This window comes from Colletotrichum truncatum (genome assembly GCF_014235925.2).
Source record: "Colletotrichum truncatum strain CMES1059 chromosome Unknown Contig_0009, whole genome shotgun sequence".
Classification (NCBI taxonomy): Eukaryota; Fungi; Ascomycota; class Sordariomycetes; order Glomerellales; family Glomerellaceae; genus Colletotrichum; species Colletotrichum truncatum.
Genome location: NW_027222406.1, coordinates 2,287,142 through 2,307,284, shown reverse-complemented (window position 1 = coordinate 2,307,284; position 20,143 = coordinate 2,287,142). Strand labels below are relative to the sequence as shown.

At 50.3% G+C, this 20,143-nt stretch overlaps 7 protein-coding genes across 7 annotated transcripts; 5 read left to right on the top strand and 2 right to left on the bottom strand.

The window, feature by feature from the left end:
* Positions 1–1,576: 1,576 nt before the first annotated feature.
* CTRU02_213165 (fungal specific transcription factor) lies at positions 1,577–4,483 on the top strand (the record flags this gene model as incomplete). Its single annotated transcript, XM_070205986.1, has 6 exons — positions 1,577–1,664; positions 1,840–2,175; positions 2,323–2,839; positions 2,895–3,302; positions 3,353–3,946; positions 4,108–4,483. 6 exons carry the CDS (start codon positions 1,577–1,579, stop codon positions 4,481–4,483), a joined length of 2,319 nt encoding a protein of 772 aa, XP_070060379.1.
* On the bottom strand, positions 4,072–5,053 carry CTRU02_213164 (fumarylacetoacetate hydrolase family protein; the record flags this gene model as incomplete). The annotated part of the gene is made up of 3 exons (XM_070205985.1): positions 4,072–4,548; positions 4,594–4,730; positions 4,774–5,053. The coding sequence occupies 3 exons, from the start codon at positions 5,051–5,053 to the stop codon at positions 4,072–4,074; spliced, it is 894 nt and encodes a 297-aa protein (XP_070060378.1).
* Positions 5,054–5,571: 518 nt separating this feature from the next.
* On the top strand, positions 5,572–6,644 carry CTRU02_213163 (gentisate 1,2-dioxygenase; the record flags this gene model as incomplete). The annotated part of the gene is made up of 3 exons (XM_036721724.1): positions 5,572–5,821; positions 5,875–6,187; positions 6,242–6,644. The coding sequence occupies 3 exons, from the start codon at positions 5,572–5,574 to the stop codon at positions 6,642–6,644; spliced, it is 966 nt and encodes a 321-aa protein (XP_036586893.1).
* Positions 6,645–8,098: 1,454 nt separating this feature from the next.
* On the top strand, positions 8,099–9,553 carry CTRU02_213162 (uncharacterized protein; the record flags this gene model as incomplete). The annotated part of the gene is made up of 5 exons (XM_036721723.2): positions 8,099–8,242; positions 8,305–8,409; positions 8,481–8,869; positions 8,934–9,001; positions 9,054–9,553. The coding sequence occupies 5 exons, from the start codon at positions 8,099–8,101 to the stop codon at positions 9,551–9,553; spliced, it is 1,206 nt and encodes a 401-aa protein (XP_036586892.2).
* A 1,210-nt stretch (positions 9,554–10,763) lies between these two features.
* On the top strand, positions 10,764–12,303 carry CTRU02_213161 (DUF895 domain membrane protein; the record flags this gene model as incomplete). The annotated part of the gene is made up of 4 exons (XM_036721722.1): positions 10,764–10,895; positions 10,950–11,230; positions 11,291–11,637; positions 11,690–12,303. The coding sequence occupies 4 exons, from the start codon at positions 10,764–10,766 to the stop codon at positions 12,301–12,303; spliced, it is 1,374 nt and encodes a 457-aa protein (XP_036586891.1).
* A 396-nt stretch (positions 12,304–12,699) lies between these two features.
* On the top strand, positions 12,700–12,873 carry CTRU02_213160 (uncharacterized protein; the record flags this gene model as incomplete). Its single annotated transcript, XM_070205984.1, has 1 exon — positions 12,700–12,873. The coding sequence occupies one exon, from the start codon at positions 12,700–12,702 to the stop codon at positions 12,871–12,873; it is 174 nt and encodes a 57-aa protein (XP_070060377.1).
* A 2,738-nt stretch (positions 12,874–15,611) lies between these two features.
* Positions 15,612–16,736, bottom strand: CTRU02_213159 (uncharacterized protein; the record flags this gene model as incomplete). The annotated part of the gene is made up of 1 exon (XM_036721720.1): positions 15,612–16,736. One exon carries the CDS (start codon positions 16,734–16,736, stop codon positions 15,612–15,614), a length of 1,125 nt encoding a protein of 374 aa, XP_036586889.1.
* Between the last annotated feature and the right edge of the window lie 3,407 nt (positions 16,737–20,143).

The following is a 20,143-nucleotide window of genomic DNA, read 5'->3' as shown; positions in this document are numbered from 1 at the left end:
GACCGTTCCACCGCGAGCAGTGACAAAACCATAGATGCTACTAGACAAAATTTTACATTCTTGTATGAATTATGATTTTTTGAAGTTCGATTTGCGACATCGTTCTTGAACAAGAACGCCGGATTGCCAGGGGGTTCTACTCCAACTTCTACTACACACATGTCAAAAGAAATGGCGATGTGGAAGATAAAATATGTTGCTATTTAGCGTCAATCCCTGAAAGCTTTGAAGACTAATGGTTACCTCTGATTCGTCATTGGATGACAGACAACTACCACGTTATGAGCTGTAGCCCCCATATTGTGGCATATCTCATCGGCATCGAACCTGAAATCAGGTGCAGGGTTTCCATTGCATAATGGGCCGTTCTAGCTCGGATACGCCGTTGATGAGATGCGCAACTTGGCAGCTGTAAACTGGCGGATCCGTGGACTAGCATGGGCTTCACATGTTCCGTCTCTTTTCCGAAGGGATCTGCCATTTTATTTGTTTGCAGGAATGTATATATATCCATGCGCATCAGGCACCGAGTACCAGCAAATGTCTAAGGTTCAGATAGAAATGCCCCAAACAAACATTGCGGAAAACATGGCATCACTTCTTAAAGGTTCCTGTCTATGTGGCGGTATCCAGATAACAGTCACGTCAAATCCCATCGCGGTATTCTCATGTTTTTGCAGACATTGCAGTAAAGCCGCAGGAGGAACGCACCAAGTGGTAAGGATGCATTTGGAAGAAGTTAGTTTCAACCTTTGCTGACCATTTGCGGGAAGATCGCAAAGTTTCACTCAACATCTGTGACAACACTCTCCGGATCAGACCTCATCTCCAACTTCACCCTCGTCGACACCTCTAGTGGTCTTCCAAAAGAAAAAGCTTTCTGCCGCACTTGTGGAACTCCACTTTGGACAACCCCGTCGTCAGCCAAGGGGCACTTCCTCTTGATTAGGACTAGTCTCTTGGACGAGGGGTATGTAATCTCTCCCTCGGAATAGGCCAATTGAGGCTCAGCGCTGACAAGCTTCGGGACTGTGACAGCTTACAGCCACGTGCGGAGATTTTTGTCAAATCGCGGCCAGCTTGGCAACGTGCGGTGGATGGAGCTGTTCAATGGGAAGAGATGAGAAGATAAGCAGAAGTTGGGAGCGATACCATAATAGTCCACTTCCGATACATGACTCGGTCAACGTCCGGAAAGGCAGCCGAACAAATTAAATATCACTCCGTCTTCCGTGACCCCACTAACTTCATCTTCCGACCCCACGCCTTTCTCAGCCCTCGACATTCTTCAAGTGTCCTCGGAACTCGGGCGCACTCAGACATTCAACTTTCTCCATCCAAACTTCCCCAAGCTCTGTTTGTTCTCCGCAATCACTTTTACTCGACGAGTGGTTGTCCGAGATCCTTGATCAGGCTCTGGACTCCAGACCTTACCTGCTTCCGAGACATTGAATTGTCATTCCGAACGTGTTCCTTGTCTGGGGAGGGGGCGTTGCAGCTAGGGACATTCCTCCCCATGTGTGTGCGCCTACTATCCTGAGGCCCGGCCGAACAAGCCGGAAGGATGGAGAAAACAATGGAGCCGAAGCCCAAGCGAATCAAGATTGATGTGGCATGCGAGGCGTGTCGGAGGCGGAAAGTCAAATGCGACGGGGCCCGTCCAGGTGAGTTATCGGTGAGCGTTCCGGTCTTGACGGTGAGGGCCATCAGCTCCGAGGGGCTTGGCTCGCGTGCTTTGGTACGGAAGAGGGATCGTGCGAGCCGTTCCCTTGAGCCGTTTCGCATGGCGCTTTGGGTGTGATGTCATGTAGCCTTTTCAATGCTAATGACAGAATGCAGCATGCGGGAATTGCTGGAAGAGAACGGATCTCAGGAACGGTTGCACCTACAGCATCGAGCATGACAGAGCATCCTCAAGAGAGAAAAGACTTGATGGTAGTCCTGATGAACCCGAGAGAGCACTCCCTAAGATTATTCATACTCCCGAGGCGAACGTGGTTCAGCCTTTCATACCTCCTGCCGCTCGACTTAATGTGACACCAAAGTCGACGACTTCTTCCGGGCCAGACTTAACGAGACGAGGCCGGATGGACCGCCACCCCATCACCCCCTCTGATGCCAGCCCATCGGCGGTTGACTCGATGACCACTGTCCGAGAGGATGGCATGGTTACGGGAGAGTACTTTGGCAGTAGCAGCGCTGGCTCCTTTACGAACCAAATCAAGGCTGCGATAGATGCACGATTGGGATCAACGACGGAGGCCAGGGGCTCAAGGAGCTCATTGTTCCGTTCATCTGTGCCGCTGAGTAGCAAAGGCCCAGTAGGCCAGGCTGACTATGTCTTACCGGCGCGTAAACAAGCCGATCATCTCATGGATCTTTACTGGTACTATGTCGACCCCTTGTACCCATTCCTTGACCGGCAACGGTTCGAACATTCTTACCGAGCTCTCTTTGCTGGTACTTCGTTGGATGCTGACGAGAGAATTTTCGTGAGCATACTCAATATCATCTTTGCACTGTCTACTCAGTTGATAGAGTCCTTGTCTCCCGACCAGAGGGATTCCTCCAGCCAAGATTACTTCACCCGGGCCCAGGACTTGCTACAACTTAGTTTGTGGGACACCGGTTCCATCGAACTAATACAATGCCTGCTTATAATGAGCCAGTACCTCCAGAGCACCAACAACCCGCACCAAACGTGGATGATTGTTGGTTCTTGCGTGAGGATTGCCCAGGGCTTAGGTCTTCATCTTCCTGACACTGTCATGGAGCTCTCCAGTGAGCCCGAAAGAGATCTTGTCAGGCGCATATGGCATGGTTGCATCCTTATGGACAGGTCAGTCATGTTTATTCTAACTAATTGCACGGTTTGATTTACCAGTTTTGTATAGGATGATCGCCATCACGCATGGCCGCCCCGCAATGATTTCAGATCAGCTTGCCTCCAGCGTGGTTTTGCCATCGATACCAGACTCGAATGCGCGAGACCAGAATGGAGCTCAGCTGCATCGCCTTAGGTATCAAGGATTCTTTGTGAAGTCCCTGGAACTGTACGAAGTCATCAACCAAGCAGTTCTTGCCTTTTATACAACTACTTCCGGGTTAAAATCACCGACATCGATTAGTCACCTGGGCCAGCGGTCCCAAGAACGACATGAATTGGATCTTGGTGTAGCCCTGCAACTCGACCAACGGCTTACTAAATGGGAGAAAAGTCTTCCAAGTTTTCTCACTATGACTGAGCCGGAGACTCAGTTGGACGAAGTCTTCAGAAGGCAAGCGGTTATACTGCGCATACGGTAAGAGCCCCATTCCAAGAAATGAACGGCAGTCGCTGATCTATGTCGAGGCTCTTTCATGCACGTATGCTTCTTCTCAGGCCAATGCTTGCTCGTTTTTGTTTGTCTAATTGCTCGGATTCGTCTCAGGCGCACGATGACCTCTCATCTCGTGTCATTCAGCAATGTGCCATGGTCTGTGTCGAAGCAGCCCAAAATCTGATATCAGTCATTGTGCAATTTCAACGGCACGACGGCACACTTGGTCTCCTTCCCGCATGGTGGTATCGCGTATTTTACATCTATACAGCAGCCACCGTTCTCATCGCAGCGAGACTTAGACCAGCCGTCTTCTCTTCGCTTGATATTTCCAGATCATGGAACCAAGCCATGGCTCTCTTGCATGACCACGAGAATCTCGGTCCATCGCCGCGAAGATGCGCTGCGGCCCTTCAAATCTTGTCAACGAAGATTTTCCAAGAGCAGCCTCAGCCAACCACTCTTCCTGATTCCGAGGCCAACCCGGCTGTTCCGAGCATTCCCAACGAACAGGAAACCTTCGACATGCCATTCCCTTACCTAGCGCAAGACGCAGCATTTGACATGGACGCGATTTCCTTTGATGTAAACGACTTTTCTTGGCTAAACAGCATGCCAGGAAGTCTATGAATGGGTCTGCTTGGGGCATTACCTGTTATGTACAAATTGTCTTGAAGAAATACCCGGCCTCAGGGCACCCATGGCTATGTAGAAAAAGGCATACAAGAACACTCCAATTTTTATTGTATCATTATTCAAAGGCCATTTTGTTCTTGACACCTCCCAGCTTGCTTATCCTCACCTCCACAACGTCCCCGTCGTTCAGATACTTGGGCGGCTTAATGCCCATAGCGACTCCTGACGGTGTGCCGGTCAAGATAACGGTTCCAGCCTCTAATGTCGTGCCCTGGCTGCAGAAGCTGACAATCTCCTCAACCCCAAATAGAAGATCACCAGTGCTTTCGTGTTGTCTCTCTTCTCCGTTGACAAATGTCTGCAGCAAAAGATCACTGGCGTTCCCAACAACCGCAGGAGAAACCAGCATCGGGCTCAAAGGAGCAAATTTGTCGAACCCCTTGCTAAAACACCATTGGGGAACGCCGCCAGCCTTCGCAGGATCTCTTTGCCATGCTCTTGCAGAAACATCATTTGCAGTAAGGTAGCCCGCTACGTATTCCAAAGCCTTCTCCTTAGGAACGTTCTTGGCCGCCTTCCCAATCACAAATGCCTGGTCTTGTTAGTTCGGTTTATCCATGACATAGGATACACTTACCAGTTCGCCCTCATAATCGACAGTGCCGTCTTGTGCAACTTTAGGAATAGGCACATCCTCGTTCCATGCGGCAACAGAGGTAGCAGGCTTGATGAAGACTGAGGGGTAAGGAGGAGGTGTTCTGCCACCTTCCTTGACTGTAAAGTAAAGAATGTGGTTAGCATCTACATCTGCCCTTGTCTTTAAGCGAAAGTTGTGTCATACTGTGCTTGACGTAATTTAGGCCAATGCAACGAATAATCGGAACATCCTTCGGCGTCAGGAGAGGACGTAGAGCCTTAACATGCACTCGCTCACCCTTGGTCAAGGGTGAAACGGGGCTGGCACCATCATAAGCAATGGCCCACAGATCATTCTTTTCGAGACGCTCCTCAAGCTCCGTCTCGCTCTGGATCTCAGGCTCGCCAAAGTGTTCGACGTCGTTGTCGTCGACAAAGCGGATAAGACGATCCCAAGACATAATGGGCAGGTAGTAACTGAAAATAGATGTTTTGTTTAATTTGGCAATCAGAAGCCTGTGATGAAGTAAGTGGTTTTGGATAACTTGGCCCTTTAAAGTGTGTGTCCCTGATGGTGTAGCTCGTGCTCCCCTCGCGGGTTCACGCCATGGGTATTTGTGGGGTTGACCAATAAGATGACGTTCCGGCATGCGTGGTCAGGGAGCCGTCCGACGCATCGGAACTCGGAATCTGTTGACCGTCCGCAACGGACTCCTTCGTATGGTGCTGCTAGCTCCGTCGCACAGCAAGAAGACAGGGGATTCAACAATCCGGGGATAACGGGGAAATGGTTCTTGATAACCTCCTCCGACAGCCCTCCCGAAGTTTGACCTCATTTTATCAACTACCAGTACCTCTTAACCGATCCTCTATCCTGCTTCAGCCCAGAGCCACCATCAAGCTTTGCGTACACTAGCTGTCTCCTCAATCTACAAGCTTACAGGACCGACCAAGCTGACAATTCAAAGTCCGGCACACCATGGACTCTCCCCATCATGACGACGAGCAGGCCAAGGCCATGTCTGATTACTTGCAGCAGCTCCCCGCACAGCACTTGGAGCCGCTGTGGTCTCAGATGAACGTGATGGTTCCACCCACTCCCGCGCCAGTAGCGAAGCCTCACATCTGGAAATACGCCGACAACCTTCCTCTCCTTCACAAGGCCGCTGAGATGGTCGGCGAGAAGCAGGCTGAAAGAAGAGTTCTGATGCTGGTCAACCCTAATATGCGTACGGACATATCGTTCAGTTTGGTTGTCCAATACGATGTTAACATGACATAGAATCCCCTTACACTACAGACACCATTTACGGCGGTCTTCAAATCGTTAACCCTGGAGAGACAGCACCAGCTCACCGTCATATCGCATTTGCCCTCAGGTTCATCATTGATGGTGAGGGGTTCACCGCTGTCGAGGGAAAGAAAATGCCTCTTAAGCGTGGCGATGTTGTTGTTACGCCGACATGGCACTGGCACGACCATGGCAATGAGAGCGACGCCCCTGTCATCTGGTTGGATGCGCTCAACCTCCCTCTCTTCAGATTTACACCAGTTCATTTCGCAGAACAATACCATGAAAGCCGTTACCCTAGCGTGTAAGTTCAAATTATGTACCGAAGATGGTGCAAAGCAAAAGCTGACCGATGAAGATTGACCGATTCTTGTGAGTGGCGGCACCCATGGGACAAGGTCGAGGCCGAGCTCAAGGTCCAAGAGGGCCCCTACGCCATCTACCACTACACCAGTAACGGCAAGCCTTTGTCTCCTATTCTTGGCGCGCAAGCTGAGCGTATCGATGGAAATCACACCACCAAGGAGGTGCGTGAGCAGGCATCCTTCCTCTACCACTGTTATGAGGGACAGGGTCAGACAATCGTTGAACCTCCCTCGGGACCCCGTGTCATTTTTAAATGGTCTGAGAGAGATACATTCGCCGTTCCTGCTTGGTCCAAGATTCAACACATCAACGACCTCTCCACAACTGCTTATCTTGTCGCTGTAAGCGACAGGCCACTGCTGAGCAGTATTGGCCTTATCAAGCCAGACTTCTAGATGAAGAAACAAGGAAGATTTGTTGAATTTTGGGAAAAGGGGTGCGTTATTAGATGTGAAAGTAAGAAGCAATATATGCAAAGCGAAAAGTAATAAAGAGAGAGCCAACACACAAACTATTAGTGGCATACAGCGTCTAGTATCTTGTTAAATCATAAGGATCGTGAAATTGATGACTTATTTTCCCAGTGGACGAATTAAATCTCTCAACAATCAAGAGAGTCCAGAGAGTATTCTTGGTGAATGAGAGGTTACGCTAACATTCTGTGCTGTTTTGGAAGTGACATATTGTGAGTAACAACCTCAATTCGCCTTAATCTTCTTTGAGTCGTGGGCATGGTGACCAGTCCCGATGTTTTGGCAAGTTCGATCATCCTTTGATCTCACAAGTCTCTCTGTGCAGCAGTACTAGTGAGGAATCTCGAAATAATATGAACATGGTTGGAGCGCTTCCTGTCAGTCAAGGATGAAATCATTACATTAGGCCCTTTGGCAATATTTAGTTACCTCCGGATTATTGCCATGAACATATTGACTTTCCGGTCTAACTATTAATTAAGTCTAACGATACGAGCTCAGCTCGGGCAATTCCTAGTCATTTTCATCCCACTTGAACCTTCAATTCACGGGCTCTGCTCAACATCTTGTCAGTGCGGCAGTGTCTGTTTCAACCCATCTTTACCAGCGTCCCCTCCAAACCATTGCTGGCATAACCAATAACGCGTGAATTTAGGTTTTACTTGTTATTCTCAGCAAGAGGGGGCGGTCCAAGATCCGGACTTGTGAAGCTGACCCTTGCTTCAGGTTGAAAGGGAAATCTTCGCCTAGTCCGCCGTTTTTTATTATGACTTGGAACTCCGTTCAATGGTGCTGATTATACAGTCTCTGATGAGAATAAGTATAAGTTTGCTGTCCCGCCAGTGTTTCTACTTTTCGGAAGACCCGCGTCTTATTATGGCCATGAGTCCGTTTGAACAATGTTAGGCGCCCATATAGTTAGCTATCCCAGATAAACTCCGCGTTGCACACCCTTCCTTTTCATATTCCCTGAAGCCACGCGAGACAGAGTTTACCTGTCGTTTTTTAGCCAATCACTAGACATGAGATGCGAGGTCTGGGCGTTCTGTTCGTACATTTGGTGCTCCTCGACTTCGTTGGGCACCATGGATGGGGCTTTTTAAAAACTTTAAACAATAAGAGAACGAAACATCTTTCCGTCCGCCCACTCCCCATGCGTCATTGCACATCTTCAATGTCTTCCACCACGGCATTATCTGCAGAAACCTGTAACTCCCTTCTCCCACTGATAAATGTCTAATTGTCAGATCCTAACGGAAGAGGACCAAATGTGAAGTTCGACACTCCTACCGCATCCCTCAACACCCAAACGTCTTATCAGGAATCTTTCAATTCCGGTCTCTCATGGCTTCTTCTAATAGCTCGACAACTATTTCATGGCGGATAAGAACGTCCAAATAATTGCCGTCGCCGCTGTATTCCTGTTTCTGACATGGGTTGCGGTTGGTCTTCGTGTTTACTGTCGGGTTTTCTTGATACGGTCAATTGGGAAGGACGACAGAGTCATGGTTATTCTTTTGGTAAATCAATCATTCCGCCATGCCACATGTGTCAGTCCATGGAATAACTTGATGGCAATCAGATACTATTTACAGTCTACCTCGGGTTGCAGATTTACGGGGGCACACGAGGAATTGGATTTCTAGACAGTGAGATAAGCCTTCAGAGGAAGCGCGAAGCCTTGCAGGTAAATACCCCCGGTTATTTCGTCTAGAAGTTGAGTTAGTACGAAAGATTTGCTGACTATTCTTGACACAGCTATGGTGGGTGCTTGAGCTTTTAAATGTTTGTTTAACGTGTCTCCTCAAGATTTCTGTCGGCTTTTTCCTATTGCGAGTTGCTATAGACCGACCACACATCTGGATCATTCGGATCTTGATGCTAGGGACAATATTCTTCGGGGCAACATATCTACTCATGGTTGCATTACAGTGTCGCCCAGTAAATACGTATTGGGATCAAGGACCACGAACACCAGGAAAATGTTGGCCACGGCAGGTTATTTACGTCATGACTATCACCGCCACAGTTATCAACACCAGTGCGGACTTCACATTCGGTACCCTTCCTTGGTTCATCGTTCGGTCAATGAACCTACCACTTGGGACTAAGATCGTGGTGGTTTGCATTCTGGGTCTCGCTGCGGTGTAGGGCAGAATATCTCCCTGAAGACACTTTGACACGAACCATGACTAACGGCGCAGGATGCAGAGGAAGCACAGCCACCATCGTACGAGCCTTTTACATTCCTACATTGTTGGAGGAGACAAACTTTCTACGTGAGTAGGTCTGCTCTGATTGAATTGCCTGGAGCCTGACATGGGAGCATAGACGAGACAGCAGGTTTTGCGATATGGAGTACTGTCGAACCCGGCGTCGGGATGATAGCGGCATCCATTGCTACGTTACGACCACTTCACCAACTCATTGTTGCAAAAATGGGTCGGGCAACCTCAAGCGGCTTTCGAAGATATCAATGGCGCCAACGGCAACAAGCCCGACGCAACGAGACGAGCCGTCAGGTCCGCGAAGCGCATAACCTAGCACCTCAAAACCCTCTCGCCGATACAGATATCACTTCGCCGCAAGGGATTTTGGAGGCGGCCCCGCCACCATTGCCACAACTGAGCAAACAGACGAATTCAACCTTGAAATCGAGTGCAGTTGACGAGGGCAACAACAATCGTCCGATGTTAGCAATGATGGAATTTCCCTCCGCTATCAACCTAAGCGAGGAATTTCGAAGGACCATGGAGCGTACTCCTGAAGAGTGGTCCGCTAAGATCAGGGTTTGTGATAGCATGGCCACAGTGACGATTTATTCCAACTAACAGACCAACCTAGGCTGACGAACAAAACGTTGCACAGACAAGACCAGAAGACAGAGGCGAAAGTCTGACAGCTGGCTTATTTCCCCCACAACTAGGGTGGCTGCCCCCTCAGATATCACCACTCTCACTAAGGTGGAATTTCCAAACCCCACCAAGTTTCCGGAGTTTGGGGAGCCGCCGAAGCAGTGGAAGTTAAGAAGATCAATGAATAAAAGCAGGAATCCGTGAAAGTCTATTCAGTTACATATTCAAAGGCAGGAGCAAGAAGAGCTCAAAGCCATCAAGTATACCTTATAGATTAGTCATGATCATTAAAGGTTTGCAAGCCTGGAAAGTCTTGGCCTTTTTGGTTTGAATTTCAAGTGATTACGCCTAGCATTGAGCTTGGATTAACAAACGGGCGGTTCTATCTGTATCAATTACCCGGTCACCGTCAAAGTGTTGGAAATGTTTGCGGTCTTTCCTTTGCATGGTCTTCCGCGAGCAAAATAAAACAGAAAAGAAACTAGGGTTAATTGCAGTTATGTCATGTTACGCCGCATCTTATTTGCTCTGATGTCTCCAGGTAGTCAAAAAAGAAATGGTTATGGGCAGTGTCATATATCTGTAGAAACGATCAACTGTCGTCCTAAACAAAAATGAAATATGCAATAGGAGTAAATTCACGTTGCCAACATACATAACGGACTTACGTCGGCATGGTCATATAATGATCTCCAGGAACATTCAACATCATATGCGTGGGGTATTGCGTGATCTCAAACCCTGATCGTTGTTCCCTCGCTGTTATCTCCGCTCCTCCTACCCGCAGCTCCTAGTTGGCCAAACATCTTATCACCGCTTCAGGATCCATTTCGGCAAGACTAAGTGGAGTCTGGCGTTAAGGCTAATGTGCGAGAAGCTTGTCTACGTCCACCTACGATGCCACCTAGTATCAGGAAAGCTAGATTAAGTGTTCAATGTGCAGTTGCGGTGCATCAGTTGTATCTGTTTGATCAATTGCGTGCTAATGCTTTTTATCTTTAAGTCCTGCAATACCGATGAAAACTCTGAAATATCGCATTCCTGATGGGTCCTGACGTGCTCATAAACTCCAATGCCACGCGAAGATGATAAACTCGCTGATCGGCCGTAAGAACGACTCAAAGCGGTGCCTCTGAGCAGCATTCATTTTCGCCTTGGTCCTAATCCAGTTGAAGCGCATACAGCCATGGCTCTCGATCGATTAAAGCAGATTTATCGGTCATGCCTCTTCCAAATCATCATTGTTGGGCTTGTAGCCTTCTGTGAGCCTGGCATTTGGACAGCACTGAATAACCTCGGCGCTGGAGGAAACGCATCGGTAAGTCCCAGCCTGGCTATGGTGTTCTAGACTTGTTTGACTCACAACTTACAGCCGTTTCTAAACAATGCCGCGAATGCCCTTACCTATGGGCTCATGTCTGTTGGCTGTTTCATAGCCGGAGGCGTAACGAACAAGATCACAGCAAAATGGACTTTGTTTATCGGTGCTGCATTTTACACACCATACGCTGCAGGGCTCTATTGCAATAACCGCTATGGAAACCAGTGGTTTCTACTGCTTGGGGCTGGTCTCTGCGGTATTGGAGCATCGCTTCTATGGGCAAGTGAGGCAGCCATCGCCGTCGGCTACCCGGAGGCGGAAAAGAGAGGCCGGTGAGGATCCATTTCACATCACAAGGGAGTTTTTCGAAAACCTAGCTGAGTTGATTCTAGATACGTTGGAATTTGGATGGGCATCCGGCAAATGGGCCCTCTTGTCGGTGGCGCAATCTCTTTGGCATTGAACATCAAGACTTCTCAAAAAGGCAAGGTCACTTACACCACCTACTTGGGCCTTGTCGCGATCTCGTCTCTCGGAGCGCCGCTCGCGTTGCTTCTGTCACAGCCTCAAAAGGTTGTCAGAACCGATGGCACCAAAATTCCTTACATGAAGAAAACCAACTTCGCTACCGAAGCACGCGCAATCTGGAAACAGCTGAGAAACAAGTACATGCTACTGTTGATTCCCGTATTCTTGGCTGGGCAATTTGGCACCACGTACCAAGGCAATTACCTCACAAGTACGTGTATTGACTCTTTCGTTCTTGATCTTGATACTGACCGAGTACACAGCTTACTTCACGGTTCGGTCCAGAGCTCTGGCATCGTTTCTCACGGCAGTTGTGGGCGCAGCCGCAAACATAATCACTGGCGCAATTCTGGATGTCAAAAGATTCGAGAGGTCAGCAAAGTCAAAGGCCGTTTACATTCTCGTCCTGGTTTTCATCACTGCTGCTTGGATCTGGAATGCCGTGATTGAGATTCGTCTATCTTCCATGGTCGATCCTCCATCCTTTGACCTCGGCGATGGATCTTTCTTCAACTCCGCCTTTGCGGTCTACATGTTCTTCAAGTTTTTCTATGAGATGCTGCAGACGTACATCTACTGGCTCATGGCCGAGATCAAAGGCGCACAGGGAGACGGAGACATTGCAAGGACTACAGGCATTCTCAGATCTTGGGAGTCTATCGGAAGCACGATTGCATATGCCGTGGGAGCGACGCATTGGCCGAACAAGAACCAAATGATTTTGGGGTTTTCTTTGTGGGCTATTACCATCCCCTTTACGCTTCTTGCCGTCTTTGGAAACTGGAATCAAGGTGGGAATGATGAGTTAGAAAGCTCGGATGAAACAGGGAGTGATGTAGAAAGAGTTACGGTGCAGGGCAAGAGAGATGATGTGTGAGGATACATCTCTTGCCTTAGATAGTCATGATATTATTACAGGAATTATTTGGCCTAAGGCATAAGGCTTCATTAGGTGTAGGGTGGAATTCAAAACACCTGGTTTACTTGGAATTCTGATTGCAACAGTAGTGTTGATATTACAAGGCTTGTACTAAGAAGCCATGAATGGCACTGGACATATCACTTCCATTTTCAGGGGGGTATATTACTGATTGTGTTTTCTAATGTATTGTGGGCAGCGTTTTTTATTTTCATTTTTCTTAAGTCACATTACACCGTCCGTTTCGTGTATATCATAAGTGAAGTAACCTACACAGTTTGAAGATACAAGCGTATAATCATAAACAGAAGCCCTGGAGGCTAGTATCGAGAGTTCTCCCCTCGGCACTACAAAATGGCTCCCGTTCACCTTACGAAATATCAGACGTATCTTCACCTGTTCCTGCATAGGAAGTACAAGCCTGACCCCCAGCAAAGTCTACTTCGGAAAAAGCACGACGCCATCGTCAGCCATATCCTCCAACTTGTCAAGCATATTAAGTTGATCAACCGTGTACAGATCCTTTGAGTCCACATCGTACACCCCCTTCAACCCGCCATCACCCATGTCCCACATGCTCACATTGAGAACCCTCAGCTCCTCGAATTACTTACAGACCCTAAACTGATAACGCCATGGCCTTTTCTCTGAGAAACAAAACGCCCCTACCCGCCCTCCACGACCACCCTTTGAATGCCCCGCCGAAGCCCGCCGAAGCCCCGAAGGCATGGGCCACCCCTTCTCCACGCCCCCGGTGACCACGGACCCGGGACTCCTGCAGTCCTCCGTGAACCTGTACCCCGCAAACAGAGTCGACACGTTCCCATGCATGTAAACAATGTCCCGTGCGGGGCTGAACAGGAAACCTAGCAGGCCCGGGGCGCCGAAGACGTGGCAGACGAGGGCCCTGGTCTCCTGGTTGACGGCATACAGCACGATATCACGCCACGTTCAGAGTTTACGCAGGAAGAACCGCCAGTCTGTGGATCTCGATTCTACCCCAGCTCGACTCTTACTCGGTTGTTGACCACGACTAAGTCGATGCTCATGAGCAGAACCTTATCATGTAGTTCTTTGGGAAGCAGCGTGAAGAGGCGAAATGTGTGGCCGCCGCTAGGGTCCCAGCCGAATGGTTTGTCTGTGCCTCCACGTGCATCGTCCTGTGTTGGCCACTTCACAGGGTCGACCTCGGCCGCGGCGAACCTCCCCGGATGGTGGGGGGGCGGGACGCGACGAACGTGCTTCCGGGCAGAGAAGGGTAATTCCGTACCAATGATTTCGGCTGACCTCGTCTATGGATATTCTCGAGGTCTCCTCCATGGGCTCGGGCATACACCCTTGAGAGGTTTATTAGATGAAAATGAGGGGAGAGAGAAATAAAGGCATGAGTCGTTGGTTGCCGGACGATTCCATTTCGAGTCAAGAGGTGGCGGTGGCTGGTCCCTGCGTAGGAAGTTTGGTGCTGACGAGCGATGGTGATCGTGGCTTGTTTAGCCGGTTTCCCCTTGGGCCCCTTTGCAATCTTGAATATGTGATGTTCAGAAATCTAACCGGTTTTCTCACTTCCAAAGGTAAAAGGCATCCGTTAGATCATGAACTATGTGGTAGAACGTAGGCTGTGGGTCAAAGGATCCACGCCAAGCATATTAAGCTTCGCCGGTGCGTGATGCGGATCGTCTTCATTCATCATGAAGTCGGGTCGATTATAGTCATCATCAGCTGTAACTTCCAACTGCCGTGTAAATAAGACTTGTTGGGTTTTTTCCCCCCACGGCCATCTCACCAGGCTGGCTGCATGGCGTTCCCTAGCCTCCCATTCCCTCGGATTCACGGTCAAAGCAGAACTGCGAAGGGGAAGGGGGGTTTACCTTTTTGTGGCCGAACATGATGTTTACATCCATCTGCACCGAAGCTTGTTCCCTTTCCGCGCTCTTGTATTCACAATGGCCTTGCACGTAACGTCATAGCGCCGCCCATCACCTTAGCCGGCAAAAACCACATGGGCGTCGTCCATCCGCTGCATCCATCTGCGAAGGTTGGGTCTAGGCCGTTCCGCGAAATCGTCAAGGGTTGAAGATTAAAGCACTTAACTTTCAACGGTGCTACTCTTGCAAGTCCAGCCCTTGAGTCAAGGGCATCGCGGCAACAGCAGTAGCAACAACAACAACAACAACAACAAAACGCCACTCTCTACCGCGGCATCGCCAAGGTCGGGGGCCGGACCCTCCCGCGCGGGATGCAGCCAGCCCGAGCTACCGAGCAGCCGAGTAAGGCAGGGAGAACTAACAAAAAAAGAAAAAAAAAAAAAAAAACCAGGATGGTACCCTGTTTCACTCGCGCAGCTCCAATCCCAGTAAACATCCCACCAAGAAGAAACCCACGCGGGATTCCCGCCGCGTTCCAGTCGCCCATTGTTTCTGCAGGGTCAGCTCAGACACAAGCGGGGACCAAAAAAAAAAAAAAAAAAAGTGTTCAGGTTCAGGGTCTTTCTATCTCTCTCTCTCTCTCTGTCTCTTCCCCCCCTCCCCCCCAAGTAAAGTCCCTCTCCCTTTTGCATCAACTGGTCTTGAAACCCCACCCCAAAAAAGATGTGGGATGAATCGAAGCATTGAGAAAAGAAAATGGAAGGTTTTGCCCGACTGGGTCTGCGGGCCGGTGCCGGGGTACCGCGGCCATGGGTGATACAGGAACAAACCCAATCATGCCGTGTGTGTCTTGTCCCCAATAAGCGACGACCCCCCTCGAGAAAGAAGGAAACGGCCGAGGCTGGACCAAAATGGCCGGCCTAGCTTTTTCAGCTGAACAATAGTGGGAAAAAAACCACTCGGACGTTTTTCACCGTGATGCGCCGCTGCTAAGAGGGTTGGAGGGGGGGCCTTCTTTGGGCTGAGAGGCCATGCGGGAAGCACGATGGATGTGAAGGATGGAAAGTGGCTCTCTCTGAGTATTGGATAAGTCATAGTCTGATTTCTTATTCTATGTATCTTTTTGTGTGTACGGATATGTATGTTTAAGTATGTACCAAGAAGTTAAGTGCGGAATTCTATGTCCGCTGGGTATCCCAATCCAATGCTAAAAGTTGTTGCCAATGGGCCAGCCCCCCCAAAAGTTGTCGCTGATGTACCGTTCTGTGATGCCTCCCAGAAGAACAAAAAAAAAAAAAAGATTCATGAGCTTTGCTAGTGTCAAACATTGTGTGTGTGTGTGTCCGTGTAGCAATGCTCTTTCATAAGAATATTAGTCGTCAACGAAAGCCGGGAGGAATACTAGGCGTTTGCAGCCACGATCCCAGACCTCAAGGCCCCAGCAGAGGCCTTCTCTCTCAGCTCCCCGCCAGATGAAGCAGCCGGCCGACGCAACCTCAACTCCAGGAAGTGTCCAACCACGCTCTTCACCTGCTCCTCGAAGTTTTGCAGCTTGAACCCAAAGATCTCCTCAGTCGCGGAGGCGTCAAAGTCGAGGGGCGTCGTGCCCACTGACCCGCTGCTGCTGATCATCTTCCTCTGGGCTGCTTCGGGGAAACATCTCTTCGAGATGAGCTTGGCGTCGTTCCAACGGGCCTTTGTGCTGAGGATGTAGCTCCTGTTGCCGGGAACAGAAGGAGAGAGGGCCTGTACATGGGCCCGCGCGACGTCGTCGACGTGGACAGTCGCACCGGCGAAGCTGCATCCCCACTTCTTGCCCAAGATCGTAGCGAGAACAACAGCGTTGGTTCCCTTGATCGCCTCAGTTGCGCTGGTGGCAAGATCGTTGCGTCCCAGGACAAAAGACGGGTGGAAGTGCACGACGTCAAAGTCGGGCTTCTCCCTCGCGAGCCACGCCTCCGCGCCCAGCAAAGCCGCGACCTTGGAGGCGGCGTACGCCGCAAACTCGCTCTCATATGGCTCTGGCTTGAAGCCTGCCCTCTCAGTGGGCAGAACGGCCTTCTCGCGGCGCTCGTGACCCTCCATCTGCGCCACTGAAAGAAGCGCAACGATAGAGCTGGTGATGACCACGCGGCGGACGGTGCCCGCTCGCCTGGCGGCCTCAAGCATGCCTAGGGTGCCGCGCATGGCGGGCTGGATGAAAAACTCCTGGTGCTTCTCAGGAGGGACGGCGTATGATGTCGCCAGGGGCGAGGCGACGTGGATGACGTGTGAAACTCCACGGATGGCCTCATCGTAGGCACCGTCAGCGGTGATATCGGGCACGATGGAGAAGTTGAGCCTGGCGCGGGGGAGGTTGAGTGCGAGAATCTGTGGCCTCGAACGGATGAAGGCGGCTTTCGCCTCTGAGCGAACTGCGCATCGGACGGTGTGTCCAGCTCGGAGAGCCTGAAGAAGGACGCAGAAACCAATGTGACCGGTCGCGCCGGTAATGAGCAGCAGCTCGTCTGGGAGAATGCACAGCATGGTTTCTGCTGATATTCTTGTAAGTGTGTGTGTAAGTGGCTTGAATAAGGGTGTTGCCGTTTCGGGCGGGCGTTCGTTGGCGACGGGAACTAGTGGAGGATGTCCGTCAGGAACGAGTACGGCTTGGTTTAAAAAGGGAAGTCGAGTTTCCTTTGTTGGGTTGCTTGATGAGTAGTATCAAGCTCTCAGTCTGGAAACCGGTGCGAGGGGATAAGAAGAGGGGGGGATCATATATCTATGTTCAATGGGAGGCGTTCCCACTACTTGCCTCTGGCCAAGCCACCCCTCCCTTGTGGCCACTTCAGATAGACGAACGCCACGTGCATGGGCGTGAGATCAACGAGGACCCCAGTTCATCCCAGAACCATTCCAGGAGTGGTAACAAAACATAACAACACTTCACAACTAGTAGCAAATGACGCCGAATGAGATGGTGGCTGCTCCGTGCTTGCGCGGTGCTAGCGTCAGCCAGTCCACTCAAGCTTCGGGCGCTGCTCCCTCTTCCAGACCAGCGTCTGTGTCGTGTAATGAGGTGGTTGATGGATACACGTCGACTCTGGTTACTCATCTGCTAGCAAAAGTTTACTGCGCTGCACATGTAGGGCTGGCGTGGCGTCCCGCTAAAAGGTCACGCAGCTTCACGCACTACGTGAACTGCTCGGTTAACTGCAATGATAACCGTACCCGAGTGGTTGAACAGGGTGTGTCGTGGCGCCTCCTGGAGCCGCACTGACGGAGCCATTCGGCATCATCCCTTCTCAGCCAACACCAAACTCTGCGGGGTGAACTCGGCCAAGACTTCCCAATAAGATCGCAGTGCAGTAAGTCAAGTGATGAAGAAAAAATAAAGGAGAGGGGCAAAAGGGGGCAGCATAGCCTAGCCAAGCCTGCATATCCTTGGAGGCTGTGAAGGAGGAAGACTCACAAAACACTCTGCACCTGCAGTTTGATGAGTTCATGCCAACACGACCCTGAACCCCCAATAACCAATGGCTCATTATTGCTTTTTTTAAGATTGTCTTTTCAGAATGTGGCTACACAACGCAAGGTTAGAGCTAATCAATCTAGTCTGGTATCAGAGTAGCTTGGCTAGAGGAATGCGCATGGACTTGGGCCAGGCGCCAGCCATCAAGCCAAGCCAAAGTGATCCATTTCCCCAAGGACGGGTTCTGGTTGGGTCTTTGGGCATCCAAAAGTTCATTTTTTTTTTCTGTCGACGCGGCTTGCCGCAGGAAACATGAGAACAGTGGGTGGCAACACCTTCGATTGGTGATGACGGGAGGGGGGTGTTAGGCGGCAAGCTGAAGCTCTTCGTCTTTTCTTCTAAGCCTCCTTTTGGCGTCGTTCGATCAGAAGAACACTTGAGATGGTGGTCGTGGCAACGGGAACCTTGTTCGACTGAGTCAACGGCCAGTTCCCTTTCCCTATTCCGGCTCAGCTCTCGGGACCGTCAATAGTTTTTCATTGCCGAGTACGCTTGGTGCCTTGGTTTAGACACTTACTATAGTCGCCTCTCATTTCCGGCCCTGGTAGAATAGCCTGGACTACCGTACTACTGCCAACCCCTCACCCGCAGCCCTCTAGCCTTCATCCATGCTAGGAGATCGACAGTCTGCCATCATACACAAAGCCTCGGTACCGGCCGTCTGGGCCGCCAGATAATAAACGCTTCTGAACCCCCTACCAGTGCATAATTTCCCCCCTTCTCGCTTTGAGAGAGGGATCGGGAGGATTCTAGGACTGAGGTGCCGGCATATTGCGAGCCAGTAAGCAGAACGGCACCGCCGGCTGCTCTTAATGACACACAAGCCCCAGGATCCTTGGGTGAGACAACAGCGCGCCACCTCGTCTCATCATCAACGCCTCTTCATTAAATTGGAGCGTGAGCACAACATTGCACAACATCCCCGCGGAAACCACGCCTAGAAGTGTCATGCTTGTCAGCCGAGCATCGCGGGGTGGAAGATGCACCAGAATGAACCATGGGCCAAGCCGGGACACGGGCCTCCTCCTCATGGCCCCTTTGGTCTTGCGCTTCGACAACTGTCCCATCTGTGCTCCTACATAAGTCTTCGTCTCAACTTGTTTGAGTTGTATTAAGGCGCAGAGTAAGATAATGAGGGGAAAGCGGGAGAAAAAAAAAACCCCTCAGGGACCAACAAAGCTGATTGTCAACGTAACACGGAGAAATAAACATGAAAATAGCGCGCCCCTCTAGCCCATCAACAATCTATTTGTTGATGAGTCTATTCGCTAGTTCGCTGTTTGATATGAAATGAGTTTGGAGCATGAACGGCCCCGAGCACAACGACTCAGGCGTATTTTTGACGGCCAGAACCAGACTATGCAGTGTCGTTGAATAACAGTGTCGTTCGATGTTGGCGAGATCAACACGCCTACGAAAGGCTGCACGAATTTTCAACAGATCGGACTGCAGGGTGTTGCCAAGCGGTACTGCTTTCTTATTCTTCAGCAACCTTGCTGCTGTCCACGCAACCGCGATCCATGCGGCGTCTAATGCAGCCGAAAGGGATGAAGGAATGCAAAAAAAAATAGTTGTGAAGGGAGTTTCCGCCCCAGAAATGGCCTGCGATATTCAGGAGATCTTTTTGCTTTTCCAACCTCAAGTTACCACATGTCTCTGGTCTTGACTCACCTCAGTTTGAACCAGTTCCTGATCGACAATGCCATCCATGGCCGCGCGTTGGAAGCCCCGTCAACCACTAAACAAGAGATGTGGCAACATGATTGACCAAGGGTCCTAAACTAGAATCTGAACTAGTCACTTGATCGTCGCGTCGATGTTGCACCGGTGCTCCTCCGCCAAGAGAAGGCTCAAAGGAACGGATTGACATGAGGTATGCCGAGAAGACCCGCCAAAACCGGCCGAAGGTGGGTCCCGCTTCGTCCGGAATTCTAGGCCGGTTTGTTATCAGCTTACTTCAGAGGCAAAGAAACCGTGCGAGTGCGGAAGAAGCCGTGGTTCGTCATCTGAAAAAATGGAAGTTCGATGAGGATGCAATCAAACGGGAGGGCCCAGTTTGAACCCGACAGGACTGAGTGAGGCAGCTTGACATCACCATCGTGGCTGAGCTTTTGGTTGTCATCTGCCACTCACATGCCGCTTGATGAGGTGAAATCTGCCTGGAATTCGGACGACTATATTTGGACAACAGTTGTGACGCGTCAAACCATGGTCGTGTTTCCGCTAAGATTCATCAGGCGGCAATCTCCGCGTGTATCAAAATCAAAGCAACGGGCTCTGTACGTGAAGAAGGAGATTGGAAGGACCTATTTCGTTCTCCGTTTAAGCCAAAAAGATTTGACCAACATAGCCCTCACGTCTTGACTGGATCGTCCATCGCCCCTTCATGGGCCAAGAGAATTTGTCTTGTCTTGGGGCAGGT